The sequence below is a fragment of the Vipera ursinii genome, assembly GCF_947247035.1.
Source record: "Vipera ursinii genome assembly, chromosome: 2".
NCBI lineage: Eukaryota > Metazoa > Chordata > Lepidosauria > Squamata > Viperidae > Vipera > Vipera ursinii.
The window spans coordinates 40,238,960-40,265,486 of NC_139513.1; the positions used below are offsets into that span (position 1 = coordinate 40,238,960).

A 26,527-nucleotide genomic window follows, 5' to 3' on the forward strand; every position below is an offset into this window, starting at 1 on the left:
AATTTGAAACTAGACAATGTAAATGGATTCTCTGCGCTCTTACTAAGGCTAAAAAACGTGATATTGCAACATTGGAAAGATAAAATGTTTGGACCTGTTCATTCAGTGGATTGAAAACCTGATCACACTTGCCACCTATGAACAGATTTTCTATATAGGTTTTGTATGGACAAGTATAATGAAATATGGCATTTATTTATATAAAATACAACAGATAAAAAGAATAGCTTTATAAATTATTAGAAATTAATATCTATATACTTGAATATTTACATTAGGTAAGTTTATAACTGTGTGTGTATAATAATAATAATAATAATAATAATAATAATAATAATAATAATAATAATAATAATAATAAAAAAAAAAGTTGGAAGGGACCTTGGAGGTCATCTAGTCCAACCGCCTGCTCAGGCAGGAAACCTTATACCATTTCAGACAAATGGCTGTCCAGTCTTTTCTTAAAAACTTCCAGTGTTGGAGCATTCACAGCTTCTGGAGGCAGGTTGTTCCACTGATTAATTGTTCTGTCAGGAAATTTCATTTGAATTGGGTGTTATCATACAAGCAACAACAGAAAGAAATTTTATTATTCATGCAAGACTGCAAGCTATTTTGGACATTTCTATCGAACAAGAGTCAAATCCCTATTCTAGAGACATAGCCATGAAAATTAAAATCTCAATACATCCAAATGTATTTCCAAATAAGGCCTGAGGACAACACTTCTGGCAGTATTGGGTTCCCTATTTACACAACATTCAAGAGGCATTAGTCAATTTACAGAATGTTACATGTTAAATTAAGCACTGTGACATATCATATACATATGCCTTTCAAAATAAGCAATAGATTCTTTTAATAAAATCATCAAGCATGATAGCCTCAGAACACAATTATGTTAAAAATTGCTTTGGGTACATCAAATCTTGTATTTACCTATCCAGGAAAGTGATTTTAAGATATGGAACATGCTCACATCTAGCCTGAAGCTTTCTTGCTGTGCCATTTATTCACTTAAAATTATGACATATCTACTGTCATGGTTCCGATAGATGAGACCGGTAAAAGCAGAACTCCAAAGCAATAGGTTTCCTTAAAGAACGTATTTATTGGCTACAAAGTATTGGCACAGTCAAAAGTGAAACCAAGCCTGGAGTTCCCTCCCAAGCTTTATAAAGTTACAAAGTTGAACTTCCCACCCCAGCACCCTAGGCAGCAATAATGGGACAATTCATTGTTTAGTCCACAGGTCGGCAACCCGCGGCTCCGGAGCCGCATGCGGCTCTTTGACCCATCTCCTGTAGCTCCCAGTCGCCCGTTGCGTGCGCACCTCTTCGAACGGGCAGTGGTGCGCACGCACCTCTCCAAATGGAGTGGCACTACCCGTTCCGAGAGGTGCGCGCGCACCTCTCCAAACCGCCACTGTCCCATTTGGAGGTCTGCCGCGCTCGTCAAACATGAACGAACGTGGCAGGTCTCCAAATGGGACGGCGGCAGTTTGGAGAGGCGCGCACGCACTCTCGAAACTGCTACCGTCCTCTTTGCACAGCTGCTGCATTCGTCCGTGTTTCTTTCAAACGCGGAGGAATGCAGCAGCTCTGCAAACAGGGCGGCGGCGGTTTGGAGAGCTGCGCAGCTCCCCAAACCTCCGCCTCCACGTTTGAAGAGCTGCTGCATTCATCGAACGCAGAGGTTTGGAGGTACCGGGAGAGGGGGAGGGCGCTCGGGTGGCTCCGGCGGTGCCCTGGCTGAAGGCGCCGCCGCAACCCAGTGCCCGTCGCCTGCGAGTCCGTCCCTCCCCCCCGCGTAAGCTGGCGGCACTGGGTAGTGACAGGTGCGTGCAGCTCAGGATGCGGTGCGGGCGTATGGGTGGTGTATTTTTGCTTGTTCTGCGTATGCGCATGCGTGCCCACATGCGCGCGCACATTTTGCGGCTCCAACTTTTTTGTATGTATGACGGAACCGGTTCCGAGTGGCTCTTTTGCTGTTTTGGGTTGCTGACCCCTGGTTTAGTCTAACCTTAAAACTGCTCACACCTCCCCACCAGTACTGTGGCAACTGAAAATGAAGCAAAAATGGCTCTCCACGCTGACAGCATTTAACCCTTTAAAATCCACACACAGCCTCAGTGATTCATCTTTCTTCTCTTTGAAGAGCACAAGGGCAGCTATATGGGATTTAGCTGGCTGAATGAATCCCCTGGCTAAGTTCGTATCAATGTATTCATTCTCTCAGCTCTTTCTACTCCCGGGGGTCATAGAGTACATTTTGGTCTTGGGAAGTTTGGCTCCCGGCAAAACCTCAATGGCGCAGTCAGACATTCGGGGTTAAGGGGGGAGGAAGATGTCACATTCCTTCTCGCTGAATGCTCAGCTAAGTCTCAATATTCGCTTGGGATGAGCTGTATCCCAGGCAGGGAGTCTATGACGGATTTCAGGGTCTCAAGGGACTGCCCGTGGTCCTCATTTGTTGTAGCCCCATGGGTGCTGCTGACTGGGGTGGGAGGCAAAGGTCCCTTAAGCCAATTTTAAGGTCCTTTCTCCATTTTCCCACCACATCATAAGCTGCCACTTATCAAGCCAAGCTAATCCCAAAATTACAGCCTCGGTCATTTTTGGGACCACTATGAAACGGATGAGTTGCCAATGTTCTCCTATCTCCAGGCACATTGGTTTGGTTAGATGAGTGGCAGGAGCTCCCCTTATAAGAGATCCATCTGCTTGTTCAAACCTCATAGCTACGAGCAATAATTTGGCACAAATGCCTAGCTTAAGCACTCTGGGGAGGTTGATTAGGTATCTGGTGCAGCCTGAGTCAATTAAAACATGCAAGTCCATCTGGGCTCCTGTTTTAGGGACTAAGAGCTTCACAGAGTTGGCAAAAGGTGGCACAGGCTGATTCACCATTGGGTCATCTTCTCATCACTGCTATCATAAGGGGCAGGCGTAGACAAGTGTTCAGCCAGGGTCTCATGTTTCCCCTGGGGAGGAGAAGTAACTTGTGCAGCTTGCTCCTGGCTAGCCCAATTTGACTTCTCTTGCAGTGTCTGAGGTTTTCTTTGGGGTTTTGTGGAGGCAGTAGGCACGCTCTTAGTTGAAGGAAATGGGACTGGATAATCAGCTGCTTGGTGTCCCTGACCAGCTCCGCGAATGGTACCGCCTGGCTATAACCTTAGACATCAAGCTGGCTTTTCTAGAGTACCTACTGGATCCCTGATCAAGAAAAGCCAGAGGCTGTGGCAGGTGAGGAGCATTGGGACACCTGACATCTTTCTTGGGTTTGCCTTGGTCTGGATCCTAATGCTGTGGTCTTTGGTAACGGTCCAGCTTTATGTCTAAGGTTATAGCCAGGCGGTACCATTCAAAGAACTGGTCAGGTATCCCCCTGTAGGTCCATGCATGGAATAATTCACAGTGTAAGTCTGCCTTGAAGTGTCAATCAGTGATTGCTCAGACCACTGCCTGATTTGTCCAGCCACCTTTCGGAATTCCCTTATATACTGTTTCGCTGGCCGGCCCTTCTGCTTCAAATTATGGATGTCCTTTTCAGCTTGCAGGGCTTGTGATTCGTCTTCGAATCTGACTTTCAGTTCGCCCATAAACAGATTGATGTCCCACAGTTCTGGTGCCTGCTTATCGTGTAGGCTGGTCACCCATTTGGCAGCTTCCCCTTCCAGGTTCACTGCTATGGCATCAACCATTCTGGCCCCGTCCGGGTAAGCATGTGCATAATGATTCAGGTGAGTCCACACCTCATTCAGGAAGACAGCTTCTCGGGGTCCCCATAAAACATGGGTTTGATGGGGGGCGGGTCCATAGGCCATTGCCCCCAGTAAGCTTGCTGTATGCCTGGCCGCTGGGGTCATGGAAGGGCCCATCCCTGGAAACCCCTTGGCTGGGCCCTTGGGCTGGCAGGGCGTCGGTCTTGCTTGGGGCTCCACCAGTACACTGGGCTCGATATTAAGGCTAGTCTAGGCAGCGGGGAGGCAGAACGAGCCATCGCTATGGGACCGCCTGTCACCTCATCCACTGGAAATCACCTGGCGGGCAACTGGCTCCACTTCTCCCTTCTTGAATCGGTTAAACATCGCCCTCAGGCATTCTGACAGAAAGACTGTGGATGGCAATCAGATACCTCCACTCCCCTGATTTATCCCATCCAGCTGGCCACTTCGCCCTCAACATAGATGAATGAAGCCGTGGGATAAGATCAATGGGAATTCAGCCTCCAAAGCCTTAAAGATGCTTTTCTGCTGCAGAGCAGCATCCGATTGCCAATTCCCTCTGAGGGTCAGTACTCCTTCTTGCTGCGTCAGCCTCTCCGATGGGATCGCCCGGGCTTTCGGCTTTGCTCCAGCTGCAGGGGCTGCACTCTCCGCCTGGGCTGTAGCCTGCATTCCATCAGCTGATGTCGTGCCAAGGCTAGTGGCCGACTCCCCCTTCTTCTCTATCTTGTTATCTTCCCTGAGTCTTTGTCATCCTCCTAAAAGGGTTAGGTAGGAAACTGGGGCTCAGGACTCCAAGTTTTAAAATTTTAAAGAGACTTGGTTTAATGTCATGGTTCCAATAGATGAGACCAGTAAAAGCAGAACTCTAAAGCAATAGGTTTCCTTAAAGAACGTATTTATTGGCTACAAAGTATTGGCAGAGTCAAAAGTGAAACCAAGTCTGGAATTCCCTCCCAAGTGTTACAATGTTACAAAGTTGAACTTCCCACCCCAGCACAATGTCATTAACCACATTCCCCAATAGAATACTTTGGCAGACATTGTAACGGAAGGCTCAGCCTGCCAAAAGTCAGGCAGCAATGACCTTGGTTCCCACGGGACAACTTATTGTTTTGTTGTTAGCTGCGCAGTTGTGTCCGACCCATCGTGACCCTATGGACAACGTTCCTCCAGGCCTTCCTGTCCTCTACCATCTTCTGTTTAGTCTAATCTTAAAACCACTCTCCCCACCTCCCAGTATTGTGGCAACCGAAAATGAAGCAAAAATGGCTTCAGCCAGGATCGTTGCAGTATTGACTGCAACCTACCTTTATCACTCTGAATGACTTACAAATATTGATACAAGTAACAAGCTATTAAAGTACGATTAAGAGATACTAAACACTTTTTAAAAATTCTAAATAGCTTGAGAAAGAATAACAGTTTAACTTTCCTTAAACTATTATCTGAAATATACAGCTTGAACTCCAATGGCAAACTGTTCTAGGCCTAGCCCTTGACATTGGTTTTCTTGCCCACAAAATGTTCAGATTACAAATAAGTAGACAAAGTTCTTATATAGTAAAGCATTGATTAATATCAGAACAATTATTAGTAGAAAAGTTCTAGTCTACCTTCAACACTGTGTGACTTAATACAATGATTTTCTCTCTCTCAACTCAAACTATCTCATAAGTTTATGTGAAGAAAAAAATAGAAGAGAGAACTGAAGATGCTACTTTGAACTCCTGAATAAAAGGGAGGACATAAATCAACAACTTCTGATGATGCAACTCTCCTCTCAGAATACCAAGGAAAACCTAGAATATCTGATCAAGAAAATCAAAGAAGAAAGAGAAAACTTTGATCTCTTTCTGAACATTAAAAAGACTAAGCTCATGACTACTGCAAGGAATGGAAACATCAAAATAGAAATTGACAGTGAATGCAGCCCAGAAATAAAATGTCAGATTGTACTGGGTTGCACAGCAATGATAAATATGAGCCGAATATGGAAAAGCAAGGACATCAGCCTGGCAACCAAACGTAGGTTAGTCCACTCTGTTGTGTTCCCTGCATCTACCTATGGTTGTGAATGCTGAATCTTAAAAAAGCAAGACAGGAAAAAAATCAGTTCATTTGAGCTGTGGTGTTAGAAAGCAGCCAGTAACCAGTGCTACTGTTACAACAAAGGCTAATGTGGTATCTCCACTCTGTATCGTTTCTATTAACAAACTGTGTCTTCAAGAGCTACCACATGAATAATAATTGCAGTATTCTATTCTTAGGATTGCAAGTAGAAACTTCACAAACACTAAGTCTCTGCTTCCAGAAAATGAGGACCATCTGATTTATCAATCAAAGCTAATAAAATGCCCTTCCTGTCATTTATGTAATGCTGCCCAAAGTCAATGCTGAAACCAGCACCAACAAGCTGGGAATTTATTACTCAAGAGAGAAGCACAACTCAGTCCTGATAATATACATATCCTATTTTTTTAAGCCTAGCCCTTGGAATAAGCAATAACTCTTATATTTTTCCAAATCACCTTGTTATCCTACATCCTGGCTTTCTCTATTCATTTATCCTAGTTTAATCCTCGATTCACTGAGAACTTTGGGAAGTGGCAAAAGTGATGCCTGGATCACTGCTAGAAGACGACTTGCAGTAAACTTAAGTTTCAGCCTACATTGTGGCAGTAAGAAAAGTAAAATGCTCTTACATTTTCCCCCTTATTGCATCAGAAGGTTTTTAACTGGCTTGTTTAGAGTTATAACCTGCTTATGTGGGGCAGGGTTATTGGTAGATTTACTCCCTGGCAGTTTCAACCATTTTGCACAGAACTTTGATGAGTAAGCCACTGAGATTCATCAGTGTCCAACTCTTCATAGGTAGGGAAATTGGGACAATATTTTGTTATGTTATATGGAGTTTCTTCTGACCAGCAGACTCATGAAGCAATAGGGTGCTTGCTATTGTGTCTCCCAGCACTTGTGAACAATATCTATGCTCCTCTGTGGAAAATTGTATCTGGTACAGTCAGCGGGACTGAGTAAATAATCAATGTGTTACCATGGATGGGGGTGCTGCTCTGAAAGAGGTTGTTATTATGTCTGCTCCTTAAAAAGACATTCCTGGACCCTGCTGTGTTAGACAAATATTACTCTGTCAACAACCTTCCCTTGTTAAAGGAATACAAATAATCCTTGACTTACAACCACAGCTCATGAGTGATTGGGCAAGACATCATGTGACTGCAATCTTGGAACTCCCAGTTGTGGTTGTTAAGTGATCTCACAGGTTGTTAAGCAGATAAAAACCCAGATAAGGAATATGGAGTGCCTTAGTGGGGTAGGGAAGACACTCGGAGGACTGGCACAAGCCACACAATAGCACCTTTCTCCTCAGGAGCTGAAAATCCTTCCCGCCATAATCCAAGCAGATTTTCAGCCCCTGAACAAAGTGACACTCAGATGCTGCCTGCAAAGGCATCCCATATTCTTTGCCTTACTCTACTGCCTCCCCACTCAGGAGCTGAAAGTTCTTCCTGACAAAATCCAAGAGGGAATCCCTTTGGTCTCTGAAGGCTGGCTGAAAGAGCTCCCTGCCAAAGGATTCCAATTCTGTGCAATTAGACATGAAGGATTTCAGTTCCATGCAAATAGGAACAGAGCTAAAATCCTTTGGTAGGGAAGTGTATCAATCATCAATCAGTGCCCAGATAGGAGTCCCCTCAGCAGGTGGCAGCACTCTGCAGCTTTCCATGTCAGCTTCTCCACTGATGTTTTGGAAAGCTGGCAAAGAAGAACACAAATGGCAATCATATGACTGAGGGTCATTTGGCAATTGGTTAAAAGTATCAACAAGCACCTCGATCACAATTACATGACTGTTGGGGATGTGCGTCCAACATTCTGTAATGATCAGAAGTGCTTTACAAACAGACAAGCACCTTTTCATTCAAACCGTTAAGTGAATGATCGTAAGTCAAAGATACAGAAGACAACTACAAAGTATCCTAAAGAAAATGGGTTATCTGAATACTTTTTAATCAGGGTTCAGGTTTGTGCATGAAACAGATGTGGCTTCATGATAATAAATTGTTTGTTAAGACATGGAGGGGAGAAATATGCCCATTTTATTCTTTTCAGAAGTCTTGGTAGCCTTTGTTATTCTCAAACATGGAATTCTTCTATGTCACTTGCAGAGGTTGGGGATTGGGGTACTATGCTTGGGAACAGGAAAGGTAGTTCAATGGCCTTCAATATGTTTCTCCCAGTGGTGGGATTCAGCCGGTTCACACCACTTTGGTAGAAACGGTAGCTAATTTTTTGTTGCCCAGGCCCAGAATGGACTTCCAGAAGCGGCATCCACACAGAGAACCAGTTGTTCTCGTATTTGAATCCCACCACTGGTTTCTCCGTAGTTAATTCTCTTCCCTCTGTGTTAAAACATCTTCATATAGGCTCTGGGAGAGGACATCTCTAGGTTCAGGGTATAGCATCATCAAAATGCTGCATCATGACCCCAGGATGCAATAGATACAGTCAAAAACTTGTACCAGGTGTGGAGACTTTTAGGATCTGGTTGCGAAGAAACAGGCTGAAACTGAACCCAAGCAAGATCAAGTTATTTGTACACCAAGGGGTAACATTTTTCCTGAGACAACAAAGATCTTCCTAGACTCATGGGTATTGCTGGATAGGCAGGTGAGGGCCATGACTGAAGAGTTTTTGCCTACTGCCATCTTTATTGATTTATTTGCATAGATTTAAAGAATGTTCAACTTCAGATAACTCTGGGTACTTTATATAACAAAAATATTTGCACAAATGAACTGTTTTGTAACATTCAAAAGAATGCTTTCTGAACAACTTTCTAGGAGGGAGGCTTTGTTGATATCAGAATTTTTGCTTCTATTTTAATACCATTTTGATTATTTTATATCTTCTTAGAAACTTGCTTTGAAATATCACACATTATAAATGAATTTATTTGCTAAACAAATTTGTGATAATATAGCAAGCACACAATCATATAATCAAGTTTCTATATTACAATCTTATAGCCACATCATTTTTTTTCTCAGCTATTCTGGTAAACGTTAAATTGATATTTTTGTTTATTATTCAGCAAAATTCAAACCAATTGTTTTCTAAAATATGCCTTCTTTTAAAAATGAAATTGTTTTTATTTGTTATATATTACAAAACTGTTATTTAGAATGAATGGAACCTGCATACCTAACTTATGACATTTTATCATAGGTCAAAAGTTCCTCATTATGGAAGAAATATACACTTTTCCAAATGACCTACATTTTTCAAGAGACCCAATGACATACGGAATCACTTACAAGCCCATGAAGTAGATTGCTGAGTTTCATCATCTTTTAGCTGAAAAAAACAGACTTACAAAAACTAAGTCTAAATAAAAATAAATAGCTTTCCAATCAAACGACCCAGTCTAAGACTACTACTTTCAGGTCACTTGGCTGATTTCTTCTTCCTATAAAGAAAAAGAGACGTACAACTAAGCCTAAAGAAAACAGTTTCCCAATCAAATGACCCAGTCTAAGACTACTGCTTTAAGATCACCTGGCTAGTTTCTTCTTCCTATAAAGAAATCACATGAAATTCTATTTAGATTCCCCAAAGATACAGTAACGTACAGATAGACAACATTTATATACCAAAAACATGGGGGGGAAGTGGATTGAGAAAAAAGGGGAAGATTGAAAAAGGTATGATTGGATGGAGTTAATTACATCCTCAAAAAGAAAGACAAAGAGAAGAAGTTTCAAGTATAAAAGACAATGTCTGGGTACGAACAGATGTGGTGGAAGCCAGGATGAAAAGATATTGGGAGGTATAAACTCAAATTAAATTTATTCCCTTTTCTGTTATTTTCTGCCTTTAATTTCCTTTTTCTTATTAGTTACTCTTCTTCTCCACTTTATATAATGCTGCTTATTCCAAAAAGGAATGGCATAATAGATATGTACCTATGCATAAATTCAGAGTAAATATAAGCACAGAACAACTCCTGGGAACATTTTGAAATACTTTTAGCGTAATCTGAAGGGGACATTTTCAAAGCAACACTTTTACTATTAAGAGCGTTGTGTAGGTTTTAATACATTCTAGTCTATTAATCTTTAGGGCACAGCGGTGCAGTCCTTTTAGATGTTATAAAAATCAGCAAAAATTGTATTTTTTCTTCCTCTTCCAAATGTTCCCATAAATATCTTTCTTATATAAAGAAGCACTTTATGATGAAGACATAGAGATAGCATCCAGGAGATAGGAGATATATGTTTATTTAAGTTGTGGAAACATGTTTCATGTGAAAGAAACATGAAGAAAATGTGCTTACATTTAGTTTAGTTGTTTTTTTTAAAAAAAACATAAAAAATTAAATCTGCAAAGAATTCAACATAGATTTAATTCTGTAGAAGAGCAGGCAGAGCTCTAAGCACGCCATCAGCTTAGAATTCTTATGTTGCTGCAAGTGTTCCAAGTTCAACCTCTTGAATTCTGTTGGCCCTTATCTGCAGCCAATTTAGTACTGAACTTTAAGTTGGCTAGATTCTTGTGTACAGGCTTAAAGCAATAAATCTTTTGAATGTCAACTTAACTTGTATGGTCTTAATCCTTTGTGCCTGACAAATTCTTGACTAAAGTTTACTTCTTAAAAAATGCACAGACTTTATATTTTAATTCACATGCTTCTCCATTATGCTAATTTTAAGTCCACTGAACTTTTATTTTCATGATTGCTTCACTAAATACAGGTGGTCCTCAACTTACAACTGAGCCCAAAATTTCTGTTGTTTAATGAGACATTTGTTAAGTGAGTTTAGCCTCATGTTACAACTTTGCTTGCCACAGTTGCTAAGTGAATCACTGCAGTTGTTAAGTTAGTAACATCGTTTGTCAAGTGAATTGGGCTTTCCCATTGACTTTTCTTGTCAGAAGGTCACAAAAGGGGATCATGTGATCCTGTATAAATACTTAGTCTATAACTAAATCCAAAAGTGATAAGTCCACTTAAAGATAGAGTATGAAAGTTTGCTTGGTGTTAAGGACATACTGGTTTTTGTATGACAAACTGAAGACCACAATCAAAAAATGGAATGATGCCCAATATGGAAAAAACTCCAATTTATATACTATTAAATTATTTCTTCCATCTTTCCCAAACTTTTTTTTACTTATAAACAACACTACTCAATTTATCCACCACCTGTAAAATAAACTTTCCTTAAACTAAATTGTTTTCCTCTATAATAAATTTTAGATAATTTTACAGCAATTCCTGTGACACATACTGAGTTGATGTTTCAATTTTGAACAATGCCATCAGCTTCTGCTTTCTGAATTATCAGTGGAGATTAGCTGAATAGCTTCATGTGGATAGTTTCTTAACTCCTGAAGCTAAAGCATCTGTTGGGAAGCACTCTGCCTTCAAGATTCAGAGAACAAGAAGGAGGCATGTGACTAACAAATAGCCATTCAGTGTTTCCTTTTGTTTCTAGCCTGATCTCAATTAATGAATTTGTCCTCTAAGGTTCTAGAGAAGTCTCCCCATTGTTTCTTATACTATATAATGATGAAACTATCTAAATGAGTAGGATTATTAATTTTATCTTGTACTTTGAAACCAGCATATGGGACTTGTCAAAATACTATGCAACAATCCATTAAAAATATAGACTTTTCACACGTCTCTAGGAAAGTTGTAATCAGTGCTAATAATGATCTTAATTCATTCACTATATTATACTGCTTATGCTCAAGGTTACCATTTTCCAAGCATAATACAATACAAGCATAAAAATACTGCATTAAATCAATTTATTCAAAACAAACTGCTATTAAGTTTTGTATATGTCTCTTTGTGTATAAACAAATATATAAGTACAAAGCAAAAAATCTTTCCTAGTTGTAGTAGCATAACAGAAAAATATTATTTACAAACAATAACTAAATCCAGCCAACATAAATATAAGTATTGTTAATTCAACGTTAATTTGCAGGGTGAAATGTCTAGCATTACAATATGGTTCACCAGATGGAAGGGGAATCCAGAAACTATAATTATGAAGTCATAGGGGAAATGTATAAAAAGTTTGTTTCACACACACACTCTTTCGTATTTTCCCAGTTGCCTGGTCATTTAATATTAGTCACCTCTCCTCATTCTCCAAGCAGTTTTATCTCTCTAGACATAGTTGATGTTAGTTAAGAACACTGAATGATACAAACTGTTGAAAGAGATAAACAAAAGACCAGTTTTCATAATAAAAATGTTACTGTTATCCACTCATGTGCCAAACAACATTAACAGCAGAAGTAAGAGCTGTTCCTTGCACAAGCCACATTCTTTGCTCCTATTATTCAAACGTGTGAACCTGGATCGTTCAGCATTACATAGTATTTTTTAAAAATAGAAAGGGCTTTAAAAATTGTTGTTGGAAGTTTCAAAATCCAAAGTAGTTCCTAACTTATATAGCTGTTCCTGTAATATTACTTAAAATAGTTATGAAACACGGGTGCTTTCTTTTTTTTTCCTCTTGTTAACAGGAAATCCTCTACTTATGACCATTCATTCAAAGACCATTTGAAGTTATGGCAGCTCTGAACAGAAGAATTTGCAGTATGTACCTGAAGTTACAGCTATTAAGTGGCGAAAATCTGGGGCAGGGGTACTTAGTGTTGTATTTATACTGTTTTAATTAGGGCAATTTGTTTAATCTTTTTTAATGTTTGTATTCACTATTTTATTCTGCCCTGTGAACCGCCCTGAGTCCTCAGGGAGAAGGGCGGTATATAAATGTTATTAAATTAAATTAAATTAAAATTAACTCTTCCCACCTTCCTATCTCTCCCCACACATATGCCCCATTGGCTGCCCTGTGCTTCCCGATTCTGGAAGCCTTGCTGTTCTGCATTCATGGGCTCTGTGGCCCTTGCAGGCCTTGCTACTCCCAGCTGTCCTTTACCATTTTCTTCCTGCCACTACTGACAAGACATGCCTGGCCTGCTTCTTTGTGAAGCAGCTGCTGGCTTCCCAGGCCTTCTTCCCAAAACTGTGCCGAGCCCTTTCCTAAATTGCAAGTGGCCTTATTTAAATTGCATGTAGCCTTCTCATGAAGCTTTGGAAAGCAGGTGCACAAAAGAAGGCCCCAGCCGCCCCAGTGTGAAAGCAAGGTTTGTCTTAGAACAGGGGTGTCAAACTCGCAACGCCACATGACATGTCACGACCTATCGACATTTTTGCCATTGCCGGCAATGGGGTGGGTGCGGTTTTGCTATGATGTATCCGGCCCGTGAGCCGGCAGTTTGACACCCCTGTCTTAGAAGAATCTTTCTTTTGCACTGGCACAGGTAAGAGTCTTCTTTCATGTGCCTTCCTTTAAAAAGGCAGGTGCGCAAAAGAAGGCTTCATATGCTGGCATGAAATAAGGACCTGGCTAGAAGGTGCATAAAAGAAGGCTCTCTTCATATGAGGCTTTCTGAAGGTTGAGCCTGGTGGTTTCTTTGCAAGACCTGGGCCAAGGAAGGCATGGCTCATCAAGCTGCAGGAGTAAGAAGATATCAAAGGTCAGTCAGTTGGAGCAGTGAAGCCCAGGGCAGCAGAGACCTTAGTGTTCAGGATGGCAAGGGCGACTGCAGCTAGTACTGGACTAGGGCTTCCAAGGGCATTACATCTTTGTGCTGTGCTATTGGGGATTCCCAGGTTGTTGCAGGTTTGCACCATGCTGTGGAGGCTTTCTAGGGTTCAGCAGCTTCGCACTGCACTACTAGAGCTTCCTACTATAGCAAAAGCACCTAGACTTATATACCTCTTCACAATGGTTTACAGCCTTCTCTAAGCGGTTTACAGAGTCAGCCTATTGCCCCTAACAATCTGGGTCCTCATTTTACTGATCTCAGAAAAATGGAAGACTGAGTCAACAACTTTGAGCCGGTGAAATTTGAACAGCTAAACTGCAATCAGCAGAAATAGCTTGCAGTACTGTATTCTAACCACTGCGCCACCACTAGGACTTTGTGTGATGTGGCTGGTGTGGGCTAGGGTACATGAGGCTTCCAGGGGTGCACGTGGCTTTGCTGTGGCATAAGGCAGAATGCAAGATGGCCAAACAGACAGAGGGAGGGAGTTGATAGGGGGGTAGGTGATAGATGGGCGAGTTGAAGAGAAAGCAGTCCCTTACTTATCAAGGCTTGGGGCGTGGGGGGGGGGAGAAAACGAAGCTCAAAATGGTTTATATTGGGGTTGGTCCTTAGCTAACAACTGACAGAATTTGCGTAATAATAACAACAGAGAGTCTGGGATTGCCATCACTAAGCAATGTAGTCATGTGACATTGTGCTTTATAATTACATCACTTAGTGAAAGGAATTCCACTCACAATTATTCTCATAAGGACAATCGCTATCATTTTAACGTATCACTGCTGTTGTACTGTGTATTTTAAAAATACAATGAAAATGTAAAATTCATCTTTGGTTTCAGATTAATAACACGTTTACATATTTGAATGGAAGTATTTAAATAAGTTTGATATTTAAAGTGCCTAAGATGATCAGAAACTTGTAAAGTTGTAAATTATGATTATATTCCCTTCCCATATCAATACAACAAATCCTTATTTTAAACCATTATTTTATCTAATACTTATTAGAACACTGCAGAATTTCCTAAGTAAAAAAAAACAAGCAATACTTTCACATTTAGTCATAAATACCAATTTATCAACTTATCAATTTATCAACATACCAAAAATGTAGTAGAAAAAGCTAACAACTCTCATAACTCAGTTCAAAATCTATAAGCAAGCATACAAAATTATATAAAACTATAGCAAACCAACACTGAACTGACCTGGTCTACAATACATAGCCTGCATTAATTCCTCCTTATTGTTAAAGGAGTGTAAAAACACAACAAATTATTACATGGGATAAGAAGTAGTTTAATGTACTCTTTAGAACAGCTGACTGCTCTAATTCATATCTCCTGCTGCTGTTACTACCAGATACAAATAGTAACTCTAAGTTCAATTCAGATTTAACTACAAGCCATTTGTCCACCACTTATTCGCAACACATCCCCATTCTTCTAAATGCTACACATGATTTACACAATGCTATACAAGGCATCTCTTCTAAAGAGCTCAATTAATGGACAATATCACTACCCCATCTTCAGGGATTTTTAAAATTCCAGCATAATCAACAAGTGGGGGGGGGGAGGGAGGCACAGGTGCAAGAAGGGAATTCTATGCATACTATTTGAGGTGCCTGTAAGAAAGGCGGGTCCCTAATCAAACACATTAAGTCACGTTAACTTCTCTGAATAATTTTGGAGGAAAGGAATAGAAAAGTCTGTTTCCATCAATCCAATTTCACAAGTCTAAATTTCCTATCTCTCAATCAATATCACTCAATTTGTTAAAGACTGCTATTAATACAAAGAGGCTGAATTAGATTTAAATAATCTTATCAGGAAAGTTTTCTGTATGAAAACATGCAAACCAACTGTCGCATTAGATGTAAATATTCTGAGTAATAGCCAACCAGTGTGGCATTTTGTACTTCAAGTATCTATTAAAAAAAAATAAAATTCCCCTAGAAAACAACTTACGTCATATACAGTAACTCATAATTCCAAGCCACAACTTAAAACTCATATCTTAAGCTCAGATACATACTGTTATTTAAACTGTTTGCCATATTCAGTTTCACTCTATGATAGTTAGAATTATATAGAACATGAATATCATTGTAAATAATGTTACTTTAAATTTGTTTTATTTCAAAAAACATAGTAAATGCATTATACTAATAAAGACACACAGAGGTCCTGTAGTTATACAGATGAGGTGATCAACTTCTGCATCTCACGGAAACATTTCATCAGCTATAATATGGGAGGGCTTGAAGTTTGTTTTACTTTATAAATGCCATTGCTCATGGGAATGAAATCTCCATAATAAAGTCTGCACAGCCCTATAGAAAGGGCTTACAATTATTAATCTCAAACACTGTATATCTAATATACAGAGAAATCACAACTGATTACCAACATTAAAATAAATTAAGACAGTACTTATAACGTTCCTAAAAAAAAACTATGGAGAAAGTTAGCACAGTAGTCCTATATCCAAAGCACACAGAATAAATCGTGGAATGAAAGGGTATTTCACATGAATTCTGTACCCTGCACAAATGACTCATTTAACTAACCCAAAGGATGTTAGATATTGCCCCTAACAGATACAATCTTATTATGGACTATATTTATCTGAGTTATATTTATCTGGGTTACTTGAGGAACTGACTCTCCCCAATTACATCTGCTTGTCCCACTAGACTTGGCAGAGAGGGCATGTTTTGTGTCCCATCTGCTAGGAAATTACATTTGGTGGTCCCAGAAGGCGAGCCTTCTCTGTTGTAGGGTCTGCTTTTGAAATCTTCTCTCACCCCGCCCCCCCCACTCCCAAAATGAGGTTAGCTTCATCCTGCTAATGTTCCACAAGTCCCTCAAGACCTGCCTTTGTCATCAGGCTGGAGGTCCCAGGGGAGGAGGGATATTTTTAGATGGCCCTTTTATTCATTTATTATCTTTCCTATATCTGATGGTTTGCATTTTTAAAAATGATTAAGAATCGTATTTTAATTTTTATATATTGTTTTATTTCATTTTATTGTTGTTTGTCATCCAGAATCCTCTGTGTGAGATGGGCAGCTATATAAATTTGTAAAAAAAATACATATTCATTCCCCAGTCAACTATTCTATTGATAAAAAACACCTAATTACTGGGGAATTAGCTGAACTTTTTTATTCCTGAGACAAAGACCAACCAGACAGAACTTAGGAAAACTCCTGTCCATCTCTTCAGTGGGCTCTTCCACAGCCCTGCAAGGAATGTATGAAAGAGGCAGAAAGAGGTGAGGGTGGATAAGAATCTACCATGAAGAACCAGATAATATCATACCATAACTGAAACAATTGTCCAAAGCAGGGTGGGAGTAGAGAATAAGAAAATAATTGTATTTGAAAGTAATAGCCTTCCAGCCTCCTTCATAGCAGCTAAAGCTAAAAGAAAGAGATCCAGACAACTTGTGACATGTGGTACCAGCATACAAAGTTGATTTACTTGATTGAGTAAAGCTGTCTCAATCATGCAGTGTAAACATAAACACAGACTATATCCATCCAAAAGCTGCTGGTTGTCTATCCCTAAAAATGCAGTCTAAAATGCTAATCTTAAAAATATTCTAATAAAGAAACAAATGAATATCAACAGGTTTGAAAACAAGAGCTACAGGTGGATTCGGTGACAGTACTAAAGTCTCTTTACAATACTTATTTTCACAAGGTTAAATCAGTACTGTTTAGAAAAGTATAAAAGATAAATACATTATCTACAGGAATGTATTCAGAAGACACCAGAAAAGGCCTCATGTCACAGAAAGTTTTCACTCATGTAGGATTTTGATTAAAGTAAATATCCAAATACTGTGAACATATTCTGAACTGTTCCAAGTCACTTAACTCCCCAAATAACCTACTGCCTACAAGTTAAAATTTCAAATAACTATTTCTATAGAAAATAATTAACAAACGTCTGCAAAAACATATGACAATACTTTCATCATTAAAAAAAACTATGAAGATACAGAATAGGTAACTTCTAAACTTAACTATCTGAAAGAAATACCAATAACAGCTTTAGTCTTTTGAAAGAATTTCCAACAATCTGGATAACAATCAGAATAAGAGAAAAGACACCCAAGTTCTCATAAATCTATTGTTATTTCTACAGCACTGTTGTAAATATCATATTTTATATCTAATATTTATACTTTATACTATTCTGGAAGATACAGGGTAAGCATCCCGTATACTTAAAACACATACACAAATCTGATTGTTTACACTCTTCTTACTGGATTATGTAATTCCACATCCAAATATATTGATAAATTGATGTTAATGCCCTTTTCTCTTACCACCTCTTATTTTATTCAGAAGCATCTCTGAAACCAAAATGGCACAGAAAAACCCAAGCTTCCAATTATATCTAAATGATCCAAGAAATACTCAGTAAGTTTTTATTTATAAATGGGCCATATTAACAATCAAACATTATACCTTTACAAATATTCAATTTTACTGAAAGGTCACAACACAAAATGCCAAGTTTAAACTCTCTCTTCCAGTTATTTCACATTGCTACCACTACGGTAAATCAACAAGTCAACTTTATTACAATTAAGAACAAAGATATTCATATTTCAATATGACAATGTACCTTGTAGAGGTGCCTTTCCTGACATCACATATGCTGCATTTGAAGGCTTCAGCGCTGTTTCTAAAGGTGCAAACACTACAATCCCAAAAACCTTCATCAGCTACAGGTTTAGCTTGCCTTTTGGGTCTTGAGAAGTGCATATACGAAGAAGGATAAAGAAGGAGAGAAGAAATAAAACGTCTCAGAAACAAGATAATAAACCAAGGCTATTTCATGTTGCATTCTACTTGCCTGCTTCTTTTCTTTTCCTCTGGCTAAAAAAGTAATCACATTTTTGGAAAGAGGTAAAAGGGAGGGGAAGCAGGAAGAGGTGCAAAACATTTATAAACCTGAACCACCCCGTGCTTCACTCTCACCAGATACATATTCTGCCTTCCCCCATTACTATACCCCTGAGTGAGAGAGGAAAGGATAACATTTCCTCTCAATCTTCAATTCCAAGACAATCGATTTTCACTCAACACGGAGTGCCAGTGAATCTAGAAGGGAAGGGAAAAAAAGGAAGGATGGTGAAAGGCATCTGAGAGGGCTTGAAACCCTCCCTCTTTTTTGTGGGGAGGGGGAGCTTAATTGTACTTTAAAGGATTGTAGGCGTGTCCCTCCATGCGCCCCCTCTGTCTGTCTGTCTGTCTCTTTTACCTTGTTAAATCTCCCTTTGTCTGGAAGAAGTCAGTGTGAGGAGATGTATGTGTGTGAAAGAGAGTGAGGAGCCGCCATAGCTGCTCTAACACCAGATTAGCCCTGGCACAGACACACACACATACACAGAGAGGAACACAAACATTTGCTCTCCGCTTTGCTTTTACACACTCCCTCCATCTTAAGAGCCACCCTGGGCACAGAATGTAGCCTCCCTCCCCTCCCCCCCACGTCTTACCACACAAGGAGCTCCAGCTTCTCCTCCTCTCCACCCAACACCATTGAAAAAGGAGTTTTCTGTACCTGGCTGGAAGGGAGGCAGGCAGGCAAACAAATAAGCTCTCTCCCTTACCCACTTCCTCCATCTTAAAAGCCCCCTCCTCTGCCACTACTATTACCACCACCACCACCACCACCACCACCACTACTACCACTCTGTGGCCTAGTCCCCACACACAGCGCCTCCCCAGAGCATAAGGCGGAGGTGGGTGCTCTAGCTGGTGGCACCCGCGCATACTCCTTTCTATTCCCTTTCCACATTCCCTCCATCTTAGGAGAAGCCCTCTCTCTTTTTTTTTTTTAGCCCGCTCCGCCGAGCGCCCCGACTTCTTTCCCTTCTCACCTGGTCGGGCTCTTCTTGTCGCCCATGGTCATGGATCGGTGGAGACGGGCCCCCTCCTCGCCTCGCGCACCCGGAGCGGAAGGCAACGGGGCTGATTCCTCAGACCAGCAGGCTCCGGCGGCTGCCGCCGCTCCTGCCGCTGCCAGGCTCCCGCTCCAGACTAGGCAGCGCAGGGAGCGCAGCCCCGCTCTTCTCCCCTCCCTCCAAGCCAGGCAAGCACGGCTACAGCGGGCGGAGCTCGCGGCCCTCCCCGGCCAATCCGGGCAGCTCGGCCTTGGGCTCCGCTGGCGCGAGCGAAGGGGAACGTTGACCCCCCCCCCGCCCCAAACACACACACGCGCGCGCGCGCGCGCACCCCCCCTCAAGGCCGTCAGCCGCGGCGGCGGCGGCGGCGGCGAATGGTTCCCCTCGGCGAGGAAGGCAGGTCGCCCCGATTTCGTGCGAGAACCGAGAGGAGCGCGTCGTCGTCGTCGTTTGGGCGGCGCCTGGCCACCCACAAGGCCAGCATGTGACCCCGCCTCGGTTCAGCCGCCTGCCGCTGGGAGCCGAGAAGGTGGCCGGTTGCGGTGCGGACCCGTCCCCCGGCGAAAGTGGTGGTGGTGGTGGGGGGTGGTAGGAGCGGCGGCGGGGGGGGAGGGGGGGAGAGGCGCGCGCTTCGCCTTGCCCTGCGCCGGGCGCGTTGGTGTGTCTGCGCCTCCAAAGGGGGAAAAAGTGCGGCGAGTCGGTCGGAAGTGGACGCGGACGAGCCCGCCGCGTCTCTGAAGTTGCTCGCCCCCTCGCGCGAAGGTGCCTCAAACTGTCGCCCGCCTGCCTCGGGTAGCCCGGATTTAACCCGTAAAGCTTGTCACCTGGCTCGCGCCGTGGCTAGCAGTGCCCTCTCTGACGCTCACGTGTGCCAGGCGAGGGGAAGGGGGGCCCGGCCGACGGATTAACGTGACCGAAGGAGGAACCTTTTTTCCCCCCTCTTTAGCCCCGCTGGAACCTTAATGGAGAGAAGACGTGCCCACCATCACACCTTGATCTCCGGGACTGTGTGTGATCACTCTGCCTTGCCTTCTCTGGAAACTACCTCCCCAAAAGGAGGAGTGGTGCGTGCCAACACTCACATACACTTCGGTAGCCACCGGTACCACAACCTCTAGTCTAGAGTCTTCTTTTCAGTCACGTTTTCCTATTGTGTCAACCTTTGCTCTTCCTGTGTCATTACCTGCGAAGCTGCATTATTCAAGGTTACTCTGCAAGCAGTCCTTGATACGCTGGATGCACGCCCCGTCAGGGGAATTGCATCATGCATGTAGAAGGATAGGATAGGATAGGATAGGATAGGATAGGATAGGATAGGATAGGATAGGATAGGATAGGATAGGATAGGAAGGGACTTGGGAGGTCTTCTAGTCCAGCCCCCCCCTCAATCAGGAGAACCTATACCAGGGGTCGGCAACCTCGGCTCTTTTATGACTCGTGGACTTCAACTCCTAGAATTCCTGAGCCAGCTATGCTGGCTCAGGAATTCTGGGAGTTGAAGTCCACGAGTCATAAAAGAGCCGAGGTTGCCTACCCCTGACCTATACCATCTCAGACAAGTGACTGTCCAGTCTCTTCTTAAAAACCTCCAGTGATGGAGTGCCCATGATTTCTGAAGGCAAGCTGTTCCACTGGTTAATTGTCCTCACCGTTAGGAAGTTTGTCCTTAATTCCAGGTTGGTTCTCTCTTTGATCAGTTTCTAATCATTGTTTCTTGTCCTGCCCTCTGGAGCTTTGGAGAATAATTTGACCCCTTCTTCTTTGTGGCAGCCTCTCAAATACTGGAATACTATTACCATGTCACCGTTCTTCATATGTTTTAGTCTCCAGGACTTGGATTATTTTAGTTGCTCTTCTCTGAACTTTTTCCAAGGTCTCAACATCTTTTTTTGTAGTATGCAGTATTCCAGGTGTGGTCTCACTAGGGTTTTATAAAGCGGTACTAATACTTCGCATGATCTTGATTCTATGCCTCTGTTTATATAGCCCAGGATTATTTTGAACCAGTTCAGGTGGTTAAAATGCAGGAAATTTTAAAATTTCTGCCATCTCAGGATTACATTGTCAGTAACAGGAGAGCCATGTCAGCCTATGGTGGAAAAAACCCAAAAACTTGGTATCACCTTTTCTGACTTACACAGGTTATTATAATGCATAATCAGTACCCTTCTGATTTATGGCAGATACATTTGTCCCATGTATATATGTTTACTTGTGAATATTTTCATCTGTTGTAGAAACTAGTTCAAAATTAGACATACTACTACTAGAGACATGAAGTCAGAAAACCTTGTCCTTAACAAATCACATCCACAAATCACAGAGAAGAAAATATGGCACCAAACTAGCACCTCAAAGAGCTTCTTGGTTTCCCTCAGAAACTGGATATTTTGCATATATTTCTTTATTGCCAGCTAAGCAATAGATACATTTTTATTGCTTATTGCCTATCAATCTGATATCTAAAAGGTGAGAGGCTTCATGAATATTTTTTTTCCTCTCAATGTAATGTTTTGTAACATGTAATCCAAACCCTGGAGTGTGACCTCCAGAAAATTCCTGAAAATTAAAGATTTCAATATCACATAACAGAACAATTATTAAAGCTAATTTAATAATTTTCTTGTTTTGTCATGTTAAAATGTATAATTCTGTGGTAATTTAAATTTCTGTTTAGTCTTGCTTTTCCTTTATGAAATAAGTGTGTAAAACAGTATTTTTTGCTACTAGAGATTTATTTATGTGTAACTTGATGCTGATTTCAGAAGAAGAAATCAGTCGTTGTTTTGCCTAGATTTCTGTCCTCAAAAAAACCCCCCAACCATAATTACCAGTGAAGAAAGTAATCTCCAGAAGTAAGCAATCCTGTGATGCTCTTCAGAGTTCAACAGTGTCTTTGGACTGTTTTACCCTAATCTGAGCTTTATTAATCCTCTCTAAAAGAAGAAAAGTATTCTGGAGATAAAATTTGTAATACATGTTCTCTCTGAATATTCAGTCACAAACTCAAAGACCAAGTGTGACATAAAATCCAAGATTCAAAAAAAAGGGGGGGGGAAGGAAAAATTAATTAAAACTTGCCATGTGGAAATTTGCAAAATGTAGTTACACCAGCAAGTTTACCAAAAGTTTACAGATTCTAATGTGTTTCAGAGGTTTAGGAGATTTGCCAGTATCATAACCACTGCTAAACACTCCTGTGCCAGTATAATTATGCTACCTCATGGTGCCAAATAGAGACAGCTTTTATGCATCCACTTGTGGCCTATATTATGAAAAGTAGACATCCAGAAGAGCCTTTTAATTTTAGCGCTTAATCCAGACTTCAGTCTGCCTTTTCTGTAGTTAAAAGCACAATAAAGAAGTGGAATTTAGTTGCAGATGTGTGCATCTAATATATAATTCTCCATCACATGTTTGTGGAAACCAAATATGCTACTTACCAAGAAAGAAACAATATTTTATTATTTTTGTAAACCTATGTGCCTAATGAACCATGCAAAGCAAAATAAAAACAAAAATGAAATAGAACCATATATATGTACATATTCTATACATAACTAAAATAGGGCTTAATCACAAATAAGTATTCACAGGTTGGAACTAAGGATTTTGTGAAGACTCTTGTTTAACATGAAGTGATATCTCAATAATTTTTTTAAAAAAGAATCTTTTTGTGTTCATCTGGAACCTCTTGTAATAATTCATATGATCAATTGAAAGGAAGACGGTCGTAGCCTAACAGCCTTAAGACCTGGGCCCCGATGTAGACGTTTTAGACCAGGGGTGTCCAACTTGCAACATCATGTAACGTTGCGACGCATCGTGACTTTTTTTCCATTCCTGGCAATGGGATGGGCGCAGTTTCGCCATGACCATCCGTCCTGTGGGCCGGCAATTTGACACCCCTGTTTTAGACTGAAGATGGTTAGTGTTGGTGCAGCACCCCCTTCCCATTTGAATGTGTGGTTTTTAACCTATTTTTAATTATTTTGTAATTTTAATTGTTCCCATATTTTCCAGATCTTATCTTGTGGCAATGAGGGTGGCAAAGCGCGCCTACTTCACCACCCTCATTGCGTCCGCAGTTAATCGCCCGGCCGCCCTATTTAGAGTGGTCCGCTCCCTTTTAAGTCAAGAGACGGGAGAGGACCCCCTACATGGACGGGCTGAGGAATTTAGTAAATATCTGGTGGACAAAATTGCTCAGATTCGGGCTGGTCTGGACTCTGACTGGGCAGTATCTAACGAGAGGAAAATGATGAAGTTGGCCGAGTACATTTGGGAAGAGTTCGATCCTGTGACTCCGGATGAAGTGGACAAGATCATGGGGAAACAAAGTGCCGCCACATGTTTGTTGGACCCGTGTCCCTCCTGGCTAGTCTATGCATCTCGGGAGGTTACACGGGGCTGGCTCCTAGCAGTTATCAATGCCTCACTGAGTGAGGGGTACTTCCCTGCCGCCTTGAAAGAGGTGGTGGTAAGGCCCCTCCTCAAGAAACCGGCACTGGACCCAGCTGTTTTAAACAACTTCCGTCCTGTCTCCAACCTTCGCTTCCTTGCAAAGGTCGTTGAGAGCGTGGTGGCACGACAGCTCCCTTTGAACCTGGAGGAAGCTGAATATCTAGATCCGTACCAATCGGGTTTCAGACCCGGGCACAGCACGGAGACGGTATTGGTCGCACTGGTGAATGATCTCTGGCAGGCCCGAGATAGAGGTTATTCCTATGTCCTGGTCCTATTAGATCTATCAGCGGCCTTTGATACCATCGACCATGGTATCTTACTGCGTCGTCTTGAGGGACTGGGAGTGGGAGGCACCGTTCTGCGGTGGTTCTCCTCCTACCTCTCGGACCATTCGCAGACGGTGTTGGCAGGAGGGCAGAGGTCAAGCCCTAGGCCTCTTAATTGTGGAGTGCCTCAGGGGTCTGTGCTCTCGCCCCTCCTGTTCAACATCTATATGAAGCCGCTGGGAGAGATCATCTGTAGCTTCGGGGTGAAATATCAATATGCTGATGATACCCAGCTATTCATCTCCACCCCGAACCAACCCAGTGATGCCCTCGATGTGATGTCCCGTTGCCTGGAAGCGGTACAAATTTGGATGGGAGAAAACAGGCTTCGACTCAACCTGGCCAAGACTGAGTGGCTGTACATACCGTCATCTCGTTTAGTCCAAGAGGTTCCATCTCTGACTATAGGAGGAGAGATGTTACCTCCCATTGATAGAGCACGCAATCTGGGCGTCCTCCTAGATTCACGACTCAGTTTTGAAGATCATATTGGAGCTGTGGCTAGGGGGGCATTTGCACAGATTCGTCTTATATACCAATTGCGCCCCTTTTTGGACCGAGATGCCCTACGTACAGTCACCCACACACTCGTTACCTCCCGTATTGATTACTGTAATGCTCTCTACATGAGGCTGCCCTTGAAGACCACCCGGAGGCTTCAGCTGGTGCAGAATGCAGCTGCACGGGTTGTGATGGGAGCTCCCCGATACTCCCATATTACACCCCTCCTGCGTGAGCTGCATTGGCTACCAGTTGCCCTCCGGGTGAGATTTAAGGTGCTGGTACTTACCTTTAAAGCCCTACATGGCTTAGGTCCGGGATACTTGCAGGACCATCTGCTGCCGGGAACAAATCCCCATCGTCCAGTACGCTCTCACAGAGAAGGCCTCCTCAGGGTACCGTCAGCTAGGCAATGTCGGTTGGCGACCCCCAGGGGGAGGGCCTTCTCTGTGGGAGCACCAGCCCTATGGAATCAGCTCCCCCCTGAGCTTCGGATGGCCCAAAACCTCCAATCCTTTCGCCGCGGCCTCAAAACACTCCTGTTCCACCAGGCTGACCTGGACTGATAGACATTTTAATTAATTTATATTTAGAATTTTTATTTTTTTTAAATTCTCTAATTTTAATTTATTGCACAGATGTTCTCAATTTTATTTTTTATCTTGATTTCTGTACTCATTATATGTTTTTGTTGTTAGCCGCCCTGAGTCCTTCGGGAGATAGGGCGGGATATAAATCCCATCAATAAATAAATAAATAAATAAATTGGTTTCTATATTGTCATTTTTATTATGTAAGCCATTCAGAAACATTCTGGACAGTGAGATGAGATGATAATAATAATAAATAATAGTAATAATAATAATAATAATAATAATAATAATAATAATAATAATAATAATAATAATAATTTTTATTTTATTTATTTTATTTTATTAGATTTATATACCGCCCTTTCCCGAAGGACTCAGGGCGGTTTACAGGGTATTTAAAACAAGAAATACAAAAGTTAAAAACAATTAAAAAATTACATCAATCCCTGAAAAGTAAAAACTCCAATTAAAATTAAAATTAAAATTCTCAGCCTGGGCCAGAGAGCTCGAAGAGCCAGGTCTTCAGGTCCCGACGGAATGAACGGAGGTTGGGGGCAGTCCTGAGCTCCACGGGCAGCTGGTTCCAGAGGGCAGGCGCCCCCACTGAGAAGGCTCTCCCCCTGGGTGTTATCCGCCAGCAATCTTTTACCGGCGGCACCCTGAGCAGACCCTCCCTGTGGGAGCACACTGGACGAAGGGAACTTGATGCTGGCAGCAGGTGTTCCCTTATATATCCCGGACCCAAGCCATTTAAGGCTTTATAGGTCATCACCAGCACCTTGAATCTCACCCGGAGGGCAACTGGGAGCCAATGCAGCTCGCGGAGTAGAGGTGTTACATGGGAGTATCGGGAAACCCCCATCACAACTCGCGCGGCCACATTCTGCACCAGCTGAAGCCTCCAAGTGGTCCTCAAGGGCAGCCCCATGTAGAGAGCATTGCAGTAGTCTAACCGGGAGGTCATGAGCGCATGAGTGACTGTGCGTAGGGCATCTTGGTCCAGGTAGGGTCGCAACTGGCGCATCAGGCGAACCTGGGCAAAACCCCCTTGGTCACGGCTCCTATATGGTCTTCAAAATTGAGCTGGGAGTCAAGGAGGATGCCCAAGTTGCGAGCCCTATCAATGGGGGGTAACACCTCGCCCCCCATCGTTAAAGGTGGAATGGTCTGGTTAACCCGAGATGCCGATATGCACAGCCACTCAGTCTTGGCAGGATTGAGACGAAGCCTGTTTCTCCCCATCCAGACCTGGACCGCCTCCAGGCAATGGGACATCACGGCGAGGGCATCGCTGGGTTGGTTCGGGGTGGAAAGAAA

At 42.2% G+C, this 26,527-nt stretch overlaps 1 protein-coding gene across 1 annotated transcript in view; it reads right to left on the reverse strand.

The window, feature by feature from the left end:
- The window catches only part of RYBP (RING1 and YY1 binding protein), a 57,248-nt gene extending 37,384 nt beyond the window's left edge, over positions 1-19,864 (reverse strand). The window contains exons 1-2 of the mRNA XM_083354316.1: positions 19,300-19,864; positions 18,039-18,164 (exon numbers count right to left, since the gene is read on the reverse strand). Coding sequence (XP_083210442.1) covers positions 18,039-18,164; positions 19,300-19,331 — 158 coding nt within the window. The 5' untranslated portion in view covers positions 19,332-19,864. The remainder of the gene's footprint in view (positions 1-18,038; positions 18,165-19,299) is intronic.
- Between the last annotated feature and the right edge of the window lie 6,663 nt (positions 19,865-26,527).